Raw genomic sequence first — 21,687 nt, 5'->3', positions numbered from 1 at the left:
CAAAAATTCTCTCTCTGCAACCTCCACCTCTTAAAAAAAGATTTTAAAAAATGCATTCCAGTGACTCAAATGAACCATCATCAGACAGTAACATTAGTACAGAATATCAGAAGGAAGGTCTATGTCAATAATCTGACTGCACACATTTTTTCAATCAATGGTCAAGTAACAAATGAAGACCTATCCCCAGCACAAATCTCTCTTTCAGTCCACGACGACTGGAAGTGGAAGTCTGTCTTTCACATGGTTATGAATTCTACAGATCTCAACACAAGAAAAGCAAATATCCCTTTACTGTACATGGCACAGCTTGATTCACTTCAGCAACACCAATTAAATTGCTGTCATTTGGAAACTGCATGGTTCATTTGCAATATTTAAGGATTAGCCAGTCTTTAATAGTGATATCTATGTGTTATACAGGACTAGCGGCTCTCAACACTGCTTCATTATTTCTCACTATCCAAAAAGACTAAATCAAAGGTAATACATGGGAAAGCTTTCCAGTTTGCTTTCTTCTCCTGTCAGTGAACGTACACTTCAACTAAACTAAGCATTACATATAAGGTGTCAAATGCCAATAAAGGAGTCAGGTCACTGAACTGAGCAACAGTTCTGCAGATGTGCAAAGAGTGAAGCTTGTATTAACAGCTGTAGCAGCAAAGCTTGTTACTGAACAACCTATTAGTGGAAGCAGGCTGATTTCCAGTCTAGCAGATTTTTTCTTTAATCCTATGTGCCAAATCCATATTCCAGGAAGATCTGACTCCATAGCTCTGTTCTGGTTTAATCCCTTATTTGGGCTTGCTCTGCATTTCTTATCTAATGAAAAGATCTTTCATTTCAAAATACTTAAAACGTAGCACTGCAAAGAGTTGGCACAAAATTGGTGGTGATCCTGAACAGAGGTGAGATAGCTACTACATTCAGCATTTCTGGTAATGAAAACCAATGAAAGCCCCTCCTGATTTGTCTACATTAACCCCTGGGGATTCTCTGAACGTAGCAAATGCACATTTGCTCTGCTCAATTCCAGGTACTGCTGCAGAATGGATTCTCTTTACATTTAGCTGGTTCATGCAAAAAGTAAAGTAGATATTTACAAAAAACGGTTCTTGTCCAACACTGAACTGTGGAGATCTGAAAACTCAATTAGAGTAGCAGTTACTTGTGATGGAGCAGTATCAGCAAGATCCCCAACCCACACTCATCCTAAATATCAGAAAGATTACTTCAGCTAGAAAAGGTTCTTGTATTACAGATTAGGCAACTGGCTTTCAACATTGTCAGATCCAGATAGTATTTGACCAACACAATTAAAAGTGGAAAGCCCAACTGTTTGAGAGTAATTAAAATAAATGCCAATGTTATGATCCCTGCCCATGCACCCTGAGCTCTTCCCTATAGTGAAATTCACTAGAGTAAATATAAATCAAGAAATAACTACATGAAAAATAATCCAGATTTGTTTTGCTTAAATATATTTACCAATAATGCCACATGTTTTTATTATATGTTTTAGCAGGGTTTTCATTTTTTCCAGAAGTTATTGCAGTTGGTTCCATTAGACACTAAAAATCATGAACTCAATAAAGACACTGGATTTATGGCTCACTACAACAATCCGTAACCCAGTAACCATCCTGCAGAGGTGTTAACCGCACATTTCACCTTGAATGATTTCTTGCAACATGCATTAACTCCTTACACTTAACAATCCGTTCCACATTGTATTTAGCCGTGATGCTCTGAGTGCCTTCCACAGACCTCAAGAAGAGCTCTGTGTAAGCTCAAAAGCTTGTCTATTTCACTAAGAGAAGTTGGTCCAGTAAAAGATATTACCTCCCCCACCTTGTCTCTGATTTCTTCCAGAAGGCATTGGCTGAAAAAGTTAATTTAGACAAACCTGGAAGCACCGATTCCAATTATTATTGGCTGGATAAGTTTTGCAGTGAATGTACACTTCAACTAAACTAAGCATTACATATAAGGTGTCAAATGCCAATATAAGAGTCAGGTCGCTGAACTGAGCAACAGTTCTGCAGATGTGCAAAGAGTGAAGCTTGTATTAACAGCTGTAGCAGCAAAGCTTGTTACTGAACAACCTATTAGTGGAAGCAGGCTGATTTCCAATCTAGTAGATTTTTTCTTTAATCCTATGTGCCAAATCCATATTCCAGGAAAATCTGACTCCATAGCTCTGTTTTGGTTTAATCCCTTATTTGGGCTTGCTCTGCATTTCTTATCTAATGAAAAGATCTTTCATTTCAAAATACTTAAAACATAACACTGCAAAGAGATGGCACAAAACTGGTGGTGATCTTGAACAGAAGTGAGATAGCTACTACATTCAGCATTTCTGGTAATGCAGGCCCAAAAGTAAATTAGTATTTTTTCTGGTTAGGTAAAGGGATCTGTGCAGCCAGAAAAGTAAGAGTTTTACAATTGTTATTAAGGGTCAATACAAATGACCACACCACCTACACAATTTCTCAAAAGAATATAGTCCCACTCAGCAGAACAAGTATCAACAACATATTACAAAATAAGAATGTAAGTGCCAGAGATGGTACAGCTGGGGGTGTATGTTACTGAGAAAAAGTCACTCTCTCTCACAGGCTCACAGCAGTTGCCCTGTAAATTAGCACTCTGAACTGCTGTGCAACAGCTGGATTTGATCCCTCACTTCCTGTGCCAGCAGAGAATAGGAGCAGCATAGTGAAGTGAGTAAACGCAGCCCTGGTGGGAGGGTAGCAGTCTGTATTGCCATCAGAGATGCCTTTATATAAAGTGTGCGTAGCATCAATGGCCTTCTAATGAGAGCCCCAACCAGCCTTCTTCATCTGGGAGCCCTGAGGGAAGACAGGGCATAAACTGGAGAGGGGGAAAACAAACAAACAGACAACAAATTATAAAACAACAAAAACATCTGTGCCTGCAAACAACATATCTCCTCAAAGACCTGTGGGTCAGATTCTCCAATGCCTCATACCCTGTGGTAGTCCTTACACCTGTATAACATGGGTGCTAGATCAGAAAAATAGCATTTGACACCCACTGTGAACAGGTGTAAAAGACTACACCAGGTGGAATGCAGAGGAGACTTAGCCCTCCCCCTCTCCCCCGTTGTATGTGTTAATCAAGAAAGAACAATCTGTTTCCCAGTATAAACACAAGTCAGTTTTGTTAAAGTAACTAAAATCCTGCTCAGACTGTCCTGCTAGCTCTCCGCTCTAGCATCAAAGTCCTGCCAGATACGGTCTTTCACAGATTCTCTCTACACCCTTATCTAGGAGACCCACAGGGCTGGAGTCAGCAATGGCTCTGACAGTATCAGAAGTTCGTATCCATGGCAATAGATACTAGCTACACTTTGTTATCTCAACAGTAAATAAGACAATTTGCTGAATAAATGTTATGCCCAATGTAAACTCTCCCCTCTCCCCCCCCCCAAAAAAACCCACCAAACCCACTTCACTCAGTAACATGCCACTGCCCCATCCCTTGCTCCTCTAGCAGGAAGTCAGCAGCTTGAGTAGCAGCTTTTAAATGTTTCCTAGCTTGCCATAAAGAAAGCAGAGTAACTGTCTAGCTTTTGCTATTTCTTAGTTGTGTGGTATGTAGGTCTTGCATGAAATCAGCAGCCCCTTCCCAGACACCAACTGATCCTTGATGCCAGGGCTCAGAATCTGTGACCACTGAAGCAAGAGTTTAAACTATTTCCGTAGCACCCTCAGCTTCTTAGAATCCCAGAATGCCCTCTTCCCTCACCACAAGACACGAGTAACTGAGTGACTTCAACAGAAGTTACGAGGATGCTGCAGGGGTGATGAATAGGACTCAAGGTTTCTGAGACTATGCTCATTTGTCAGTCTTTCACTCCAACCACAGGAGAAGCCGAGTAAGGTAGCACTTTGCTCACTTAGTAGTCAGAAACAAAGATAATACAGATTTAAGCAATGTCATCTCCTCCAGCATTGTTACCTCTTTCCTCTCCACGTCGGCTTGGATTTTCGCTTGAGTAACAGCAGCCTCCCGGAAGGAGGAGCTGGCCTGTTTAGCCTGTTCAATCAGGGTCTTCAGTTGCTGGGCTGTGTTCAGTAAGGAGTTGACCATCTCCTCCAGGTATAGCCAGCTCCGTTGCTCTGTCATCTCTAGTCCATTCACTACTGAGGGGGATATGGCTTTGGTGGGGGTAGTGGGTGGCACAGCCAGGGCAGGAAGGGACGTCAACACTGAATATTAAGAAAACAAAACAAAGCACACAGGATTGAAGTGTTTCAACTCCACAAGATGCTTCTTTTCATATCTCAGTCAGAAGTTCAATCTAACCAAGACCCAGTTAAACAAATAGAATCAAGCCTTCCAACAGAGCAGTGACAGAGGTGTGTAGTGATCCCTTGTGGAGCTTTCAAACTTGAGGGCTGAAGAACATATGCTCTTGAAAAACTTAACTCAGGGTGACAGAGAGGTCTGTAAAGCCTATGACTTATTAGGGGGAGGAATTAGGTACAGTGCTACTCTAGTGAAGCCTAATGCAGTCAACTTGACAGCTGAGCTTTCTGGAACCTAGGTAGGCATGGAAGACAGATTGGGGCCCTAGGAGAAGCACATTAATTGGCTGTTTCTGCTACAATGATCAGCAACAAAAATAGTTAAGGTTGACATTTGTCATCTTTGAGTTTCACAGCTAGCTACATATTAAGATATATGTGTGTGGTGGTAGTAGTTCACGCTCACAGCTATTGTTTCAGGCTGTCTGCAAAACTCAAGACAACAAACTGCATTTGTTTACATCTGATTCACTTTCGGAGGATTGCTTCACAACCATGAGGGCTAGAAACATTTTTGTTTTTTGTTGTTGTTTTAAATGATAGCTTAGATTCCAGAACATAACTCTGCAGCATAATTCTGAGAAAAATCCCTGGTCACAAAATCCACAGGACCCTGAATATATTGAAAAGCTCTTTGAGGGATGAAATTCCCATTCTGGAAAGTGTCACAATTCTTCTAGAAACCTTATGGAGGAGGATAAAGGTGCAACGAGACAGGCAGACTTGTATTGTAGCCAAAATATTCGAAATTGGAGCATGCTGAAAGTTAATCACCTACATTCATATTTAAGTACCTAAGCAAGGTCTGATTTTCAGAGATGCTCAGTTAATGTTGGTAGGAGTTGGGAGAATTCAGCTCCTCTGAAAATCAGGTCTCTTATTTAATTGCCTAAAATGGAAGTAGGTGACGAATATCAGAGATCCATACTTGAGAATGCTAGTCTGTAACTATGCCCTTCATAAAATGAGTTGAGCAGGGTCACATAGGATAGTGTGTATCTGTTCAGATCGCATACACTCTTGTTCCTAGCTTCACAGGTGGAGTCAGCCAAGTGAGCCACCGTAGCAGGAACAGGACGACAACAAGAGCCCTTCTAGCTTACGGAAGACACAGAGAAACGATTATCCTCATATTCTTATCAGCACAGGCAGGCCCGAATTGTAGGTTATAGTTTTATTTGTTATAAGCAGATGGGGCTGTGACCTGAGAAGTGCAATCATATGTCACAGAGCCATGAATAAGCAGGAGCAAATGCAACAGCCAGGACTATCCTTATTTGCCTTATTCTCACATGAAGCAATTAGTTAGGAGAGAGTTAAGGGTGACTGTGTTGCAGAGGAGTGCAGCCAACCCCTTCTCTCATTAAAAACATTTACACACACACACACACACACACACACACACACACACCCCTTCTACACCTTTTAAAAATATCCCTAAATGTAAGAACATCTGGAAACTAAGTTCAGGCAGTTAGGCAATTCCCCACTGCCACATATTCCTTCTTCACTCACTGTCATCTGAACTAACCCAAAGCAAAGCAGGGACCACAAATTCTTACGCATTGTTTTTGCAAGCGTTCATAATGTCAAACTGATTCATGTAACATGTGGGAGGCTGGTTGCACTAGCATTCACTGTAGCATGGAATGTTTAATCAAAATACACCGCTACCTCGATATAACGCGAATTCGGATATAATGCGGTAAAGCAGCGCTCCGGGGGGGCGCGGCTGCGCACTCCGGCAGATCAAAGCAAGTTCAATATAACACGGTTTCACCTATAACGCGGTAAGATTTTTTGGCTCCCGAGGACAGCGTAGAGGTATTTGAGATTAATACAGAACGATGAACATTTAACAGACTATAGCTGCACCGTCCCAAAATTTCTATTCTAAATCTCTCTAGAAGTCTAATTATGGCTAAGTCAGACACACATGCTACAACAAAGGTGTATTAGAAAGAACAAAACATCACTCTTCTTTGCTCCTTGCCATGACTTTTTCATATTTACCATATTGCTAAAAAGGCCTACGAAGGAATTTAGCAAAACACCACCAACTTTCAAAATACATTAGCTATCCATATATGTATTTCTATTGTGTCAGTCACAGGAAGAGTATCTAGGAGTGTCAAAAATGGCCAAATGAACTGCAGTGATAAGATGAAAACTGAATTAATCCCAGATTTACAAGGTAAACAGCCGCTCCTGCTATTAATCAGGCTGTGGATGGGGGGGGGCATCCAGTACTGAAATAAGTTTACTTTAACTGTTAAAACAAACACTATTCCACTGGTTCACTGAAGTTAGCTCGGAATGAACCATTCAGTGACATAAGATACCTTGCAATCCACAGCATCTGTGACGTGGCTGAGTGCACCCAGGAGCCTCTCATTTGCATCTCTTTAGATCCAGTAACTTTCAGCACTGTCACAGATTTCTGGCTTCCTCTTCAGTTGGATACACTCCTGAATGCACTGTGCTGGTGAAGTCACCTTCACCGGGGAACCTTGCTGGAGCCGCTAACTGGCCTAGAAGGGACTGATTAAGTGCCCCCTTTGTTATATTGCACAGTTTCACAAATTGTGTTCTTCAACACATTCAGCTCCCAGTGAAATCTTACTCAACTTGAGGAATCCTTTTAATCATTTTAGAATGAGTATCTAAAAATCCACCAAAAAAATGTCCTTACTGAATCAGATCTGTTAGCTATCAAAGTGTGGCAACACAATCTGGTACTCTATTTCAAGAATTTTTCCCTGTCAATATATTCAAAGTCTCTTGCTGTTATGTTTGGCTATTAAGATGAAACAACCCATGGTGGCTAGGATTCACAGAACAAACAAACAAGCAGAGGCTTCAGTTTTAGCAGGCTAGTAATCCCCAGCATAGCTTGCCATTGCCAAAGCGGACACCTATGAGTATACTAGGCACAAAAAGCAAACGTAAATACTAGGGCTGTCAATTAATCGCAGTTAACTCACGTGATTAACTCAAACTTAATTGCGATTAATCGCACTATTAAACAATAGAATACCAATTGAAATTTATTAAATATTTTTGGATGTTTTCTACATTTTCAAATATATTTATTTCAATTACAACACAGAATACAAAGTGTACAGTGCTCACTTTATATTTATTTTTTATTACAAATATTTGCACAGTAAAAAAACAAAAGAAATAGTATTTTTCAATTCACCTAATACAAGTACTGTAGTGCAATCTCTTTATCATGAAAGTTGAACTTACAAATGTAGAATTATGTACAAAAAAATAACTGCATTCAAAAATAAAACAATGTAAAACTTTAGAGCCTACAAGTCCACTCAATCCTTCTTCAGCCAATCACTCAGACAAACAAGTTTGGTTACAATTTGCAGGAGATAATGCTGCCCGCTTCTTGTTTACGTCACCTGAAAGTGAGAACAGGCGTTCGCATGGCACTTTTGTAACTGGCATTGCAAGGTATTTACATGCCAGATATGTTATACATTTGTATGCCCCTTCATGCTTTGGCCACCATTCCAGAGGACATGCTTCCATGCTGATGATGCTCGTTAAAAAAATGCGTTAATTACATTTGTGACTGAACTCCTTGAGGAGAATTGTATGTCTCCTGTTCTGTTTTACCTGCATTCTGCCATATATTTTATGTTATAGCAGTCTTGGATGATGACCCAGCACATGTTCGTTTTAAGAACACTTTCACAGCAGATTTGACAAAATGCAAAGAAGGTACCAATGTGAGATTTCTAAAAATAGCTACAGCACTTGACCCAAGGTTTAAGAATCTGAAGTGCCTTCCAAAATCTGAGAGGGACGAGGTGTGGAGCATGCTTTCAGAAGACCTAAAAGAGCAACATTCAGATACGGAAACTACAGAACCCGAACTACCAAAAAAGAAAATCAACCTTCTGCTGGTGGCATCTGACTCAGATGATGAAAATGAACCTGTGTCAGTCCGCACTGCTTTGGATCGTTATCAAGCAGAACCCATCATCAGCATGGAAGCACGTTCTCTGGAATGGTGGTTGAAGCATGAAGGGACATAAGAATCTTGAGCGCATCTGGCACGTAAATATCTTGAGGCGCCGGCTACCAACAGTGCCATGTGAACGCCTGTTCTCACTTTCAGGTGACATTATAAACAAGAAGTGGGCAGCATTATCTCCTGCAAATTGTAACCAAACTTGTTTGTCTGAGCGATTGGCTAAAGTAGGACTGAGTGGACTTGCAGGCTCTAAAATTTTACATTGTTTTATTTTTGAATGCTTTTTTTTTTTGTACATAATTCTACATTTGTAAGTTCTACTTTCATGATAAAGAGATTGCACTACAGTACTTGTATTAGGTGAATTGAAAAATACTATTTCTTTGGTTTTTTTACAGTGCAAATACTTGTAATCAAAAATAAAGTGAGTACACTTTGTATTCTGTGTTGTAACTGAAATGAATATATTTGAAAATGTAGAAAACATCCAAAAATATTTAATACGTTTCAATTGGTATTCTATTGCTTAACAGTGTGATTAATCGCGATTATTTTTTTTAATCGCTTGACAGCCCTAGTAAATACCTTCATTGTTAAAAAACATACAGTGGCATATTTATACACTAGTGACAGAAGCATTTCTACAAATACCATTGGTCGCAGAGCAATGTCCAACACAGCTGGAAATAATAGTGTTAAGGACATAATAATGGTGTTTTCAATTCCCACCACTGTCTGATGATAGCCTTTGAGAAGGGTCAGAATAAAATTTCTCTCCCTACCGAGTTTGTCTCTCCATTTGGCATAGGCAGATCCTCCTCTACCTCCTGCATGATGAATACACCTGAATGTAACAGTGCTTTCAGTAACAACTTCAGGCTAAGTCTTCATCTAGTGCTGCAGCATTGTGAAGGTTAGCTCATCTCTGAAGAGAGTGTTTGTCAGAGTAAATGCTGCTGCAGGGTACAAAATATTGTTTTCATTAAAATGGTGGCTACCAGCTCTAGAGTTAAGATAGAAAGCTTACTACGGAGGAAGTTCTTGAAAATAAAGCAACACACCAGGACTGAAATCTTCAAAGCATCTAAAGGATCTGGATGTACAATTCCCTGTAACTTTAATGGGAACTGGACTTTGAAAAACTTGGCGTAGGTATTTGGAATCATAGGGATATTGTCATTAGATACTAACAGTCCTCTTCAGGTTGTCAGGCTAATCTCCTCAGCAGAGGTGAAAGCAAAGCCAGGGAAAACAGTCTTTGTCCTCTTTTGCTTCAGACTGGGAAAACAGAACTTAGCACAGTGGAACCTAGCTATAAGAAACTCAAATACATTGAAACACCATTTATAGGTCCCAATTCAGGAAAGCATTCCTGTCCATTTTACGCATGGGCTTATGCCCTAAGCCAGGGGTTCTCAAACAGGGGGTCGCGAGGTTATTACATGGGGGGTCGCGAGCTGTCAGCCTCCACCCCAAACCCCGCTTTGCCTCCAGCATTTATAATGGTGTTAAATTTATAAAAAAGTATTTTTAATTTATTAGGGGGGGTTGCACTCAGAGGCTTGCTGTGTGAAAGGGGTCACCAGCACAAAAGTTTGAGAACCACTGCCCCAAACACATACTTCAAAGTAAACACAAGCTTAAATGCTGTCCTGAATAGGGATGGGTTTATGTGCTTTCCTGAACTGGGGCTGTACTGAAGTAAACTGAAAGTCCTCAATTGCTTCAGTAAACTGCAGCAATGTGTGAAATGCAGTTTTGATTGTAGTGAACCTCGGCTTAGTGAAGTTCTTGTCAAGAAGTGATTTCACTGCATCGAATACTGAATATTCAGTAAGTCAGGGATTGAAATAAATGTAACAACATGTTAGCAATTTTCAGGTCATAATTTATCACTTGATATACAAACAGCAAGAGCAAGACAAATCTTGTCATGAATTTAGATGAGATTAGTACTTTCTGAAAACCAGAAGTAGCCAACTGTATGATACGGTATGTTGGACAGGTGACCTTTACGGACAGGTAGCACTGTGAGTGTAGGAACATGAAGCAGATAACTGTCATTTTGCCCTAAAGCCCTTATTAAGACAGTAAATTAAACAGATGTTTGCACACTATAATCACAGTACTATTTGTATTTAGAGATAGAAAGGAGACCTGCCCTCTTTCATAAGAGATTGTTTGCCAACAACTTCTTCCAATGCTGGATTTTCTACACAATAAGGACTACAGTTTGACATTTGATAACACTATCTAATAGGAAGTATTTGTGCTCTCTCAGTGTTAGCATAAGACTCGGTAAATGCCAGTCAATGTTTACAAACTTCATTCACTTCCTTTGTGAAAAGACCAATATTTAATCAATAGACTCAAGCCCTGAAAGAGAAGCAAAGATTTAAATTTTATTTTTGACAGAGCAGAAATTTATCGCATTGCTCCACCCGGTAGTGCAAAGTGAAGCTATAAAATGTCATATGCTACTTCGGGATTAAAGAGAATCAAAATCTGTCTGGAAAGATGTATTAAAAAGTTATCCCAATGCACACAAGTTAGCCATGTAACTGAATCACTTCGCAGTTAACAAAAATTCTCACATGCTTACAAACTGATCAGCAGAGGCCTAGCCTCACTTTAAAAATATTGTTATTGTAATATCTTGTATTACAGGCCACAACTCCAAAACAAGTGAATACAGGCATTGCAGACATGCTTCCTGTCCTGAAATATCTGGGCCATCACACTGTGCCAAAGCCAAACTTCTGTCAAAACAGAAAGCAAATACTGAAGAATATGAGTGGCCTAGTAATTATGTTATCAAATCTTTGCTTTGTAACGTGGACTTCAATTTATCTGATAAAAGCATTAAAAAATAGAAAGGCCTGATGAGGGTTAAAAAGGGAAGAGGAAATTAATTTTTCCTTCTGGCTTACAAGCTGCTCAGCTCATTTCTGTATTTACATATCCATTTCTTGGAACATAAGAGGATTAATAAAAGGGCTTAAAAACTGTTCACCTTCAGCTCCCGACTGTCAATAACCTCAGCATTTCATTAGATGCCACATGAATACACATTCATTTGACTCCTTCCTGAATGGCTTCATAGAATCAGAAATTAGAGAAGCAAAAGGCCCATTAGGACATTTAATGCAGCAACCAGCCAGAGCAGAGTACTTGCCTACTCTATGCTTGTTGTCCAACTTCATTTTAAAGCAGTGGCCCCCAAACTTTTGAGGGTAGTGCCCCCCTTACTCCTGTCTGCACTCCATGACTGCCAGGGGGGTGGGGAGGAACTGGACATGGACAGGGGTAAGGGGGCTGGAGCTGGGGCTGGGAACGGAGACTTGGACAGGGGCTGAGGCGGCCAGGCTGTGGTGGAGGCTAGCAGCTGCAGCCAAGGCCGGGGGCTGAGCAGGGTTGGTGGCTCTCCCTCCCCATCCCCCATGGGGGCTGGCCCTGGCCCTGCTGTGTCCCCCCAAACGGTCCTCTGTGACCCCCTGGGGGGTGGGGAAGACGTCCCACAATTTGGGGACTGCTGTTTTAAAGGGACACCATGAACTTAGAACAACCCAACACTTCTGTCTGTTACAAGTGACATGTAAAATTAAGTGGAAGAGATCAGTATTAGAGACCACTCCTTATACCTGAATGTAAAAGTTAACTTAATGTTGTATTAATGTTGCAGCAAATAATTATATAAAGCGTTCAGAAACCCACTGAGCATGCTTAGATGTGATTTCTCAATTGCTTATTAATTTTGGTTTTAAATTGCACCCATCCAAGCCTACCATAGGCTATAGACTAGTTAGAAGGAGGATGAAGGGCATAGTTGTGAGAGTCAGGCATTCTGGGTTCTTAGTCCTGGTTCTGCCACTAATTTGTCATGTGACTGGACAAGTCATTTAAACACAGTTTTCCACATCTATAGAATTATAACACTTTCCGAGCTCATAGGGTATTGTAAGGGTTATTTGTTTGTAAAATGCTTTAAGATACTCAGAGGAAAGGCACAATAGAAAAGTGCAAAGTGCTATTACACGTTTCCCAGTTACAGGAAAAATGGCTGAAGTTTGAGACAGGGGCCAGACTTTTAAACAATAAATTTAAATTCATCTTTCAGTGAAAGATATCAACCACTTATTCCAATGGAAATTTGCATTCCAGTGATCAATATACTCCTTACCAATTCTTATGCAGAATGGCTCTATGGAACCCTATGGGCCCGTTCCTGCTCCCACTGAAGCCTGGTCTCAGCTGGGGCCTCTAGATGCTACTGCAATATATATAAATAGCAGCAGCATATCTCCCCTTAATTTCAATAGGCACAAGCTCTATGAGCATAAAGCGTTTTGCCAACATTTAGTGACTAAGCTCTTTCTTGAAATCCCACCATGTACACAGCTTTTCCACAATACCTATCAATGATAAGCCACACTAGAATTAATATATTAGAAAAACTTCCACTGAAGTGTAGGACACACAGCATCTGTAAGATGCCACCTTACTTGTCAGTACAATCAGGATCTACATATTCAATTATTTTCAAACCAAGATCTGTCCCAGCAACGAGAACAGGAATCCAAGAGTCATAAACATTGTGAAGGAGGGATATGTTTAGATCACATAAAAATTTTTGCCATTCTTTCAGACAGATACTTTTAAGCAGTACAGATGGAAAGTTGTTTTGCTAATACAGTGTAATTCTGTTTAAACAAAGACTGGTTAAGTTTCTTGATAGATAGCACAAGAATCCATACTTTGGTTATCTACTTTACCAGATGTAAAGTACTGATTATTGGAACTGGTAAGACAAAACATTGCAGTTCATAAGACTTGTGCTAATTTTTGGAACTAATTAGTAGAAAATAAATCTTTTTTTCTGTACAAAATACTATAATCACATTGACTTCAGAAGACAAATACACCTCTACCTCGATATAACGCTGTCCTCGGGAGCCAAAAAAATCTTACTGCGTTATAGGTGAAACCGCGTTATATCGAACTTTTTTGATCCACCAGAGTGTGCAGCCCCCCAGAGCACTGCTTTACCATGTTATATCCGAATTTGTGTTATATCGGGTCACGTTATATTGGGGTAGAGGTGTATATAAATGGCACAAGTCAGTCATATTCAGATCTTATCCTACATCCACTAAAAAAATCATTGCTATGCTGGCATCGGGTCATTAGTGCTGTATGGAAGGACCCTAGTACCTATGCATTATATTGCACTGAGTGCACTAGAGAATACACATTTTGGGAAAATAAAAGGTTATCAGCCAAGAATTTAGACTTTATACCTAGAAAACGTATGCTGCTCCCAATCTGCATAGTTGCAATGTTTTGGAAATAGCTCTTCCTCTTTCAAATCCGGTAAACACCTTCCCCAGTCTTCAGATATATCACAAAATCTGTCAGTTGCCATTCCTGAGGGACTGGTTAAAAGGCACTAAGTGCATCACAGTTACCAATCTGTGTAACTCCCAGTTTGCTTTTGACAGGTTGAGCTTTTCTTGACAGGTTGACTATGTGGAAGGAGAGCGGTGCTTGTATGAAGGATTCCTTCTAAAGGAATGGGGAGTATCTCCTTGTTTGCCTCACAAGCTATCTTCTGCACCAAAACAGCAGTTGTAAAACAGGGATTTGATTCAGTAAAACTTGATTTTGAGGGAAAATCTACTGTGCTCTCTTTTTAAAGTTTGATTCTAACGTTCTGTCCACACTACAACTTTCAAGCCCAGTTAAGGAAACCAGCACAGTTTAAAAGAGAGCTGCACAATAAGTTTTTACAAAACTATTTTTGAACTCTGACCGGGGAGACAGTCTAACACAACGCAGTTGTCATGTGGAAAGAGCTTTGTAGCATTTGCTGCAGAACTCCACCAGTTCTCCCCAAAACTTCCACAAGACACAGTAAGATACCAACAAAGGTTACATCTCTTTCCAAACCAGGAAGTACGTACACACAACTTTGGCAAGACTGCACATTCCAAGTAATGCAGTTATGTAAACTTTCTGAGATAAAATGTATTAATCCTACAGAAAAAAATATACAGCAAAATAGACAACAAAAAAGCAAACCACCTTATCCTCAACTTTGTTAAGTCACTAAATGCCTGATTTACATCTGGCACCTTTATTCTCATCTTCTCAACAGAACATGATTTGCCTTCTGCAGCTTTGTCCTCAGCAGAACAGATCCCTGATCTGCAGTGAAACCTGCTAAACCACAAATATCATTCTGGGATGATACATCTCATAGTCTCCAGGGACGGAGAATTGATTTGGGAGCATGGAATCATAAGATTATACCTGGGGGGGGAAAGAAAAATCTCCCAGGAAGGTGACCGAAAACCTGCTGATCCACAGAAAGGAATGGGAATAGCTGCATGTGGATTTGTATTTGGAGAGTGGGAAAGGGTACCTCAAATACAGGACTTTATTAGTCAAAATCAGCAAAGCTCCTGGCTGACAACATCAAAACACAGCTCTGTGAAAAGGTGCTAAAGGAAACCTATCAGATTTAGGAAGTGGGATTTTAATGTAACCCTGTGTGATACAAACAAAAAAAAGGTTCTTAAGGTTTCAAGGAAGAAGTGGAAAACCTTCTACAAAGAACAGATTCCTGCCCTCTCCCATTCTTAACCTTAGTCAAGCTAAGGAACATAGGAGTAAATTTAATTCTTTGTAAGATCATTAGCTAAGGAAGAAGTTGAGGTTATGGGGTAAGCCCAGGTACTGCAAACTGTGGTTTATTTTAGAGAGATAAGACTTACCTATTTTGGGATGGGAAGTTGGCAGTGCAGCTTCTGGAAAAGGTGAAATCTGACAATTGTCCTGATAACTTGGATAGTGAGGTTCTGGATGACTGACACGGCAAGGTTGCTGGACAGTAGTATCTTGAACTATTGGAAGAAGGAACGGTATTATAAACCCATAAAGCACTTGTTATACATTGCTTTGACATTTTTTGTATTTAGATTAACGTGGGTTTCCAAAATCTGTGGTAACTATAAGCATTATGAATGCTTCTGGAAACAATGGTGTGATTTTCATGGGGCGCCAGGTTTGTATAATTTTTGGTGGTGCCCAGAACAGATCCAAGCAGAGCCATCCTGTCCATAAGAGGGACCAGGGCAACCACCCCGGGCCCTGCGCTTTGCGGGGCCCCGCGCTTTGGGGAGATGCAGGGTCCAGGGCAGCCTGGGGGGTTAGCGGGGGGCCTGGCACCGGCAGCAGCAAGCGACCCGGCCCCAACCCGCCCTGCCGGCTCCTGGCGTCACTTGGGGGAGGGGGCCGAAGCCAGAAAAAGGTGGGGCGAGGGCTTGGGGGAAGGGGTGGAATGGTGGCAGGGAGGGGGCGGAGCAGGAGCAGGGTGGGCTAGGTCGCTTGCTGCTGCTGGCGCCAGCAGCCCGCTAACCCCTCAGGCTGCCCTGGACCCCGTGTCCCCCTGAAGCGTGGGGCTCCCCAAAGCACAGGGCCCAGGGCGTTGCCCCGGTCCGTCCTATGGACGGGGTGGTTTTGAAAATTTAAGCCCAAACATTGGTGGAGCCAGGCCCACATTCCTGAATATTGGTGGAGCATGGGCCCCACGGGCCCATATAACTCGCTACCTATGATAATTTGACATTGCTGCCAGACAAAGAGTCCATCCACTGTTACGCCATGTGAGTCTCCTCTTTCACTTTTTAAGGTTTCTACAAAGACTATCACCCCTCCCCTCCAAACTTCTATATTGTCAAGATCATCCAAAGATTCCAAAATGCTTGATAAAGGTTTTATGATTCTCAAAGATGGCACAGTACAGATGTTCAGGACTTGCCCAAGGTCACACAGTAATTCTAAGGCGGGGCTGACACTAGAACCCAGGTCTCCTGGCTGCCCGTTCTGTGTTCTAGACACTATGCCATAAACAACTACTGGTAAGCGAGCATGGAGCTGAACAGCAATGTGCTGAAATCTCACACCACACCTTAAATAGGTTTGCAATATACTACAGCAGTGGTTCTCATCCTATTTACCACTGTGAGCCGCATATGCAGCTTTCTATGTGTTATGTGGCCCGCATCCAAACAAAATATATACTACCCGTATGGCCCTGATGTCACATGGGCCGTAGCTGTGTGCTGATTGGGCCGCAAACAGCCGGCGGGCTGAGAACCACTGTACTAGAGTGATTCGGAATACCCTATTCTCCTCATTCCCTTCTCTTTTCATGTTGTGCACCTCAATGTTGCATAGAAGGCAAAAGCCTGTATTAAACTATAGGAGAGAGAGCTAATAAAGCCCAAATACATAATCTAGCTCAAAACTCACATCTCTCCTGGCAGATTGCATTATCTTATGTTCTACTCCCTCTATGCACAGTGTTTCCTCTCCAACTATCTGAAAGCCACTGCACTGCATTACAGTTCATTAGCCTACCTCTCCCTGGAAAAAATATTTGGTGGGGCTTCATATGAAGGCTGTTATATGAAAAGAACTGTTGTACAGTACACTGTACATAAATCAAGTTAGTCTAGTAGCTAATAATCACTTATGAATAAATAACTCTTATTACAGCAACAATATGCAGCCATATTTTTCATTTTCAATATGCTTTAAATAATACACTTAAATAATACACTCTCATATAGCACTTGTCATCATTAGACCTCACAGCACTCTACAAAAGGAGGCTAGTATCAGTAGCCCCATTTTACAGATGGGGAAACTGAGGCACAGAGCAGTTAAATGACTTGCCCAAGGTCACATAGCAGGCCAGCAGGAGTGACACAGGTCTTGTGTGTCCCATTCCAGTGCCCTCTCCACCATACCACACTGCCCCTCAAACAGTATCTCACCATGTTCTATCACCATACCACTATATCTTAAAGTAAACGTCCCATACCAGTTTTGCACCCACCAAAACTTGGCCATGCAAAATTGTTTGCACAAAAAGTGGACACACAAGACTTCAACAGATATTCAGAGGGTGGGTTGAGGCCCTTTCAGAAATTTTGCCCATAGTATGGTAACTACATTTCAGTGTCACTATTCTACACATTGCAAGGTTAATACAAAGAAAACTTTAGTTCCACTGAACTTGCCTTCAGACTGTATTCCTTTTGTATGTAATTTCCAGGCTGGTAGTGTGCATAGGTTAGAGCAGTGGTTCTCAACCAGGGGTACATGTACCTCTTGGGGCATGCAGAGGTCTTCCAGGGGGTACATCAACTCATCTAGATATTTGCCTAGTTTTACAACAGGCTACAGAAAAAGCACTAGCGAAGTCAGTACAAACTAAAATTTCATAAAGCCAGTGACTTGTTTATAATGCTCTACATACTATACACTGAAACGTAAGTACAATATTTATATTCCAATTGATTTATTTTAGAATTCTATGGTAAAATGAGGAAGTCAGCAGTTTTTCAGTAAAATGCTGACACTTTTGTATTTTTATGTCTGATTTTGTAAGCAAGAACTTTTTAAGTGAGGTGAAACTTGGGGGTATGCAAGACAAATCAGACTCCTGAGAGGGGTACAGTAGTTTGGAACGGTTGAGAACCACTGGGTTAGAGGCACAGAGTTTAAGGCCAGAAGGGACCACCAGATCATCTAGCCTGACCTGTATATCACAGGCCACCGACTTCGTACAGCACCCGCACACTAAACCCAACAATTGAAATGAGACTAAAACTACTGTATTACAGGATACTAGACTATTACGTGACACATGCGGAGTATAGGAGGGACCAAGTTGTACCAGTGCCCAAGGCCCCTGAAATTGCAGGGAAATGATTGAGATATACCAGAGAATACTGCAAGCGACCCATACCCCATGCTGCAGAAGAAGGCAAAAAACGCCTTAGGTTTTACAATAAACACATAGAAAGAAGACTTTAAAAAAAATTACAGGATACACAACTTGGACTTTATTTAATCCAAACTCTAAAGCAAGAGACTCTATGCTATTGTTGGGTATGTTTTTAACATTGGTATTTGTTCCTTCTTCAGAACTATTTGAATTGCCAGATGAGCTATTAATTCATTACACTGTTTTACCTTCCACTGTGCGGGCCTTCAAGTAATACTTAAATTATCATTGAAAGAGTAGGGGGAAAATATTTCTATTTTTTCAGTTTACTTTGGAGATATGACAGCATTTTTCATTCAGTCAGTTTCATTGCACAGACAGTTTTCCCTTTTGGGGGGTTGTTTTTTCAGAGTAAAAGGGGAAGAGGAAAACAAAAATGGAAGATGTGTCTGTAAAAAACACAAAAATTACCAAGGAGGACGCAGTATTTTTAACTTATTTTATTAAATTGACAAGATTTCAAACTGAGGAAAAGAGAATGAATGATCTATACCCTTTGGTTAAGCCCTTGAAGAAAAATCTCACAGCTGCTTTCAAAGCCCTTCCTCTTTTGGCAACGGGAGTTCAGAACCCCCCACACGTCACTACTGCAAACTGCATGTGTGTTTTGAGGACTTACCAGTGGCGCCAGCGAATACATCACCCTGGGATGGACTTTCTGAGATGATAGCTGTGGCCTCCACAGTTGATGAACGGTCGAAGGTCAGAGCACCAGAAGTAGTGATCTGTCCTGAAGGAGTCACGGTGACTGGAAATAGCAGAAGCACTTTCATAATTAGTGCTCAACTCTGAAGCCTTGGTTGTTTAGCTGTTGATCTCCCTGTTCTGAATCATCCTAAGTCACAGAATTCACAGATCAGTAATTGACCTGTGTTATCAATATTTGGATAACACCTCCATCGCACAGAATGGTAAATGGAAACAAAAATCTCATTTTGGCTTCTGAATTCATTGTGCACACATCAGCTTCCCAGAGTTATGGCTCATTTTAATCCCTGAAGTGTGGTGCCCAGATCAGTCCTGCACAGTTTTATTCCTATTGCATCACAATCATTTCAAATCACTACACAACTGATGCCGCAACACAGAAGCCAACTGAAAATAAAGCAACAGGGCAGATCTCGAATACATGGAAACTTTAGTGAGAGCAGCTATTACTGGTCTGAGAAACTAGACTCGCCTCAATATACTTCCACTATACTTTGGTTCTTTGGACTAATATTACCGTATTTCCCTTAAAAGGTGACCAACACCACTCTGAAACAACGAACAATATGCAACGCTAAAGCCACAAAATCCTTCCATACCAAAATTCCAAAGACAGTGGACTAAGGTGTTTAGAAAGATCTTAAAACAAACCTATCTTTTTAAACTCCCCTAATCAAGCCCAAGGAAAGGAATCACACCTGTCATCTTGGACTCACTCCTGTGCCAATTATATGTTCAGATAGATCTTTTCACAAAAACACACACACAAGTTTGAGTATCTGCAGCCATTTCTCATTCTTGCAAGGACCGGTTACAAGATTGTGGTTACTACTAGTAACATTCAAATAGGCTCATCTTTATTTCAGAAGCTCATTTGAGCATGTTAGAGAGCCAGAGAACCTGTGTTCAATTGTGTTTTTAAAACAAAACTGATCAACAAAAACCAATTTCTGAACCCCCTGAGCACAAGGCTTTGATCATGAGGCTGAAGTCTGCAGGATTCTGCAAGCGATCGAGTCAACCCAAATTCTGGACCTCTTCCCTTAAAATTGAACTGCTTTACATTTCAACCAAACTTCCACTTAATTGCCATATACTGCTATTGTCTATATTTTCGCTTTCTCAGTGTTGTTGACAGTTAACTATTTTTCTTGGCTAATAAAAATTTTCTTTCAGACAATACAGGAATGTCCCTTCCTGGCCAACTCATTCAGTAATATTGCAATCCAAATGCTGAGACTTCACTACCAGGAAGAGACTGGAAAGTCACATACACTGAACTATGACATCACTGAAGGTATCAGGAAATGGAAGCAGACTGTTTATAAAAATGAATCTTTGTTTTCACACAAGTATCTTGGTAATCAAAAACAATGAGAAACAAAATACAGAAAGATTACATGGTATCTAGATAGGACTTAAGTTTAATATATTCTGAGAAACCTGTTTGAAGGTGAAGATGGCCCATACAGCAGTTCTCACTAAAAACGTCCAGATCAGAGACCATTCCAGCAGCTTAGATTCTTTTAATATATCTCAAGAAACAGTGTGAGGCTGAATATACAGACCCTGCCTGCTCTCGGAAAGCAAGAGACCAGCATAAAGAATGGAACCCGAGTCTCCTGAAGAGCACAAAGGGGTAAATTTTCAAAGTACTATTGCTTAACTCCCACTGAAAGTCAAATCAACAGGTGTTAGGCACCTAGTTCTGGAAAATCTACCTCTAACCTCTACGGAACGAGGCCAGGGCTCCAAAGCTTTTGATGGCCCACTGGACCAAAAGACAAGGATGGGAATGGAAATCCAGGTTTCCCGTGCAGCAAGAAAAAAATACAACCCAAGTTTTAGCAAACACAAAAGGTTTTCAAGATTCTTAAAAAAATATTTTCCTAGAAACAGACTGAACATTTTTCTACTGAGTTTGCAACACTGTGCTCATGCTCAAGAACTAAGAAATGAAACTGACTAATCAGACCAGTCTAGTTTCACTGTCCAATCAAAATGACATACCAAAGCTAAACTAACAATCAAATTTATTAAAGCCTTTCCGTTTGGATTCTCTAGGATGTCATTAATATGGAAATCGAGCAAAGAAGACAAAATATGATTTATCTATCATGACAATGTTCCTCTAATAAAGAACCGGCAGGTCTATTCCAGAAGGGAACTTACAAGTGGTAGCAGCGGTAGCAGGAAGCAGGGTGATGTTTTTGGGAGAGTCCTTTTTCACTGGAGTTGTAGGCAACTCGTTTTCTTTTTTTCGCCTTTTATAAGGGACAAACAATCGTACTGGGCCACTCTGAGAGAAAGAGAAATGAGCAGTTATTATAGGAGCTTTCTTATTAAGACTCTTTGTCCTTTTTCAACTTGATCATGTTTGCTCTAACTCTCCAGACACAGCTGGGAGCATACTGTTTTATATGTAGCAGCTCTTCCTGAGGAACACAGAGCTAACAAACCATTGGGCTCTCCCTGCTGCTGCATTTTGTCAAAGTGCCAATTAAGACTACAGCAGAGATATTTGCTTCTTCTCTCCAGGCCAAAGAGAACAGTTAAGATGCACAATATTTAAGGTATTATTGATCTCAAGCCTTTCAATACAGCTGGTGGTGTCACTCCATGGTCAGCACTAAAGATGGTCAAAACTGAAGGCTAAGATATCACCAGTCTCAGCAAAGAGCATATCCCCAAACCAGATACCCACTTGCACCAGCAAAATCTCTGCCTTCCCACCCCCATTATGTTACTCACTCATTTCACACAAAATTCCCACTCCAGCTAAAGGGGCCCAGACT

General features: G+C 40.9%; 1 protein-coding gene across 3 annotated transcripts in view; it reads right to left on the bottom strand.

The window, feature by feature from the left end:
• Nucleotides 1-21,687, bottom strand: part of DEAF1 (DEAF1 transcription factor) — a 44,078-nt gene that overhangs the window by 14,268 nt on the left and 8,123 nt on the right. For 2 of the 3 annotated variants that reach the window (XM_026657620.2, XM_026657621.2), the window contains exons 7-10: nt 21,065-21,191; nt 18,804-18,932; nt 15,102-15,230; nt 3,985-4,235 (exon numbers count right to left, since the gene is read on the bottom strand). In XM_026657620.2, coding sequence (XP_026513405.1) covers nt 3,985-4,235; nt 15,102-15,230; nt 18,804-18,932; nt 21,065-21,191 — 636 coding nt within the window. Of the gene's footprint in view, nt 1-1,395; nt 2,875-3,984; nt 4,236-15,101; nt 15,231-18,803; nt 18,933-21,064; nt 21,192-21,687 lie in introns of those variants that run through there. The other variant, XM_026657622.2, reaches the window with a different exon arrangement.

Source organism: Terrapene carolina, unplaced genomic scaffold (genome assembly GCF_002925995.2).
Source record: "Terrapene carolina triunguis isolate 2854851 unplaced genomic scaffold, T_m_triunguis-2.0 Scaffold250, whole genome shotgun sequence".
In the NCBI taxonomy this organism is placed as follows: Eukaryota; Metazoa; Chordata; order Testudines; family Emydidae; genus Terrapene; species Terrapene triunguis.
The sequence above is the reverse complement of the archived record's forward strand: the minus strand, read 5'-3'. Positions and strand labels throughout refer to the sequence as shown.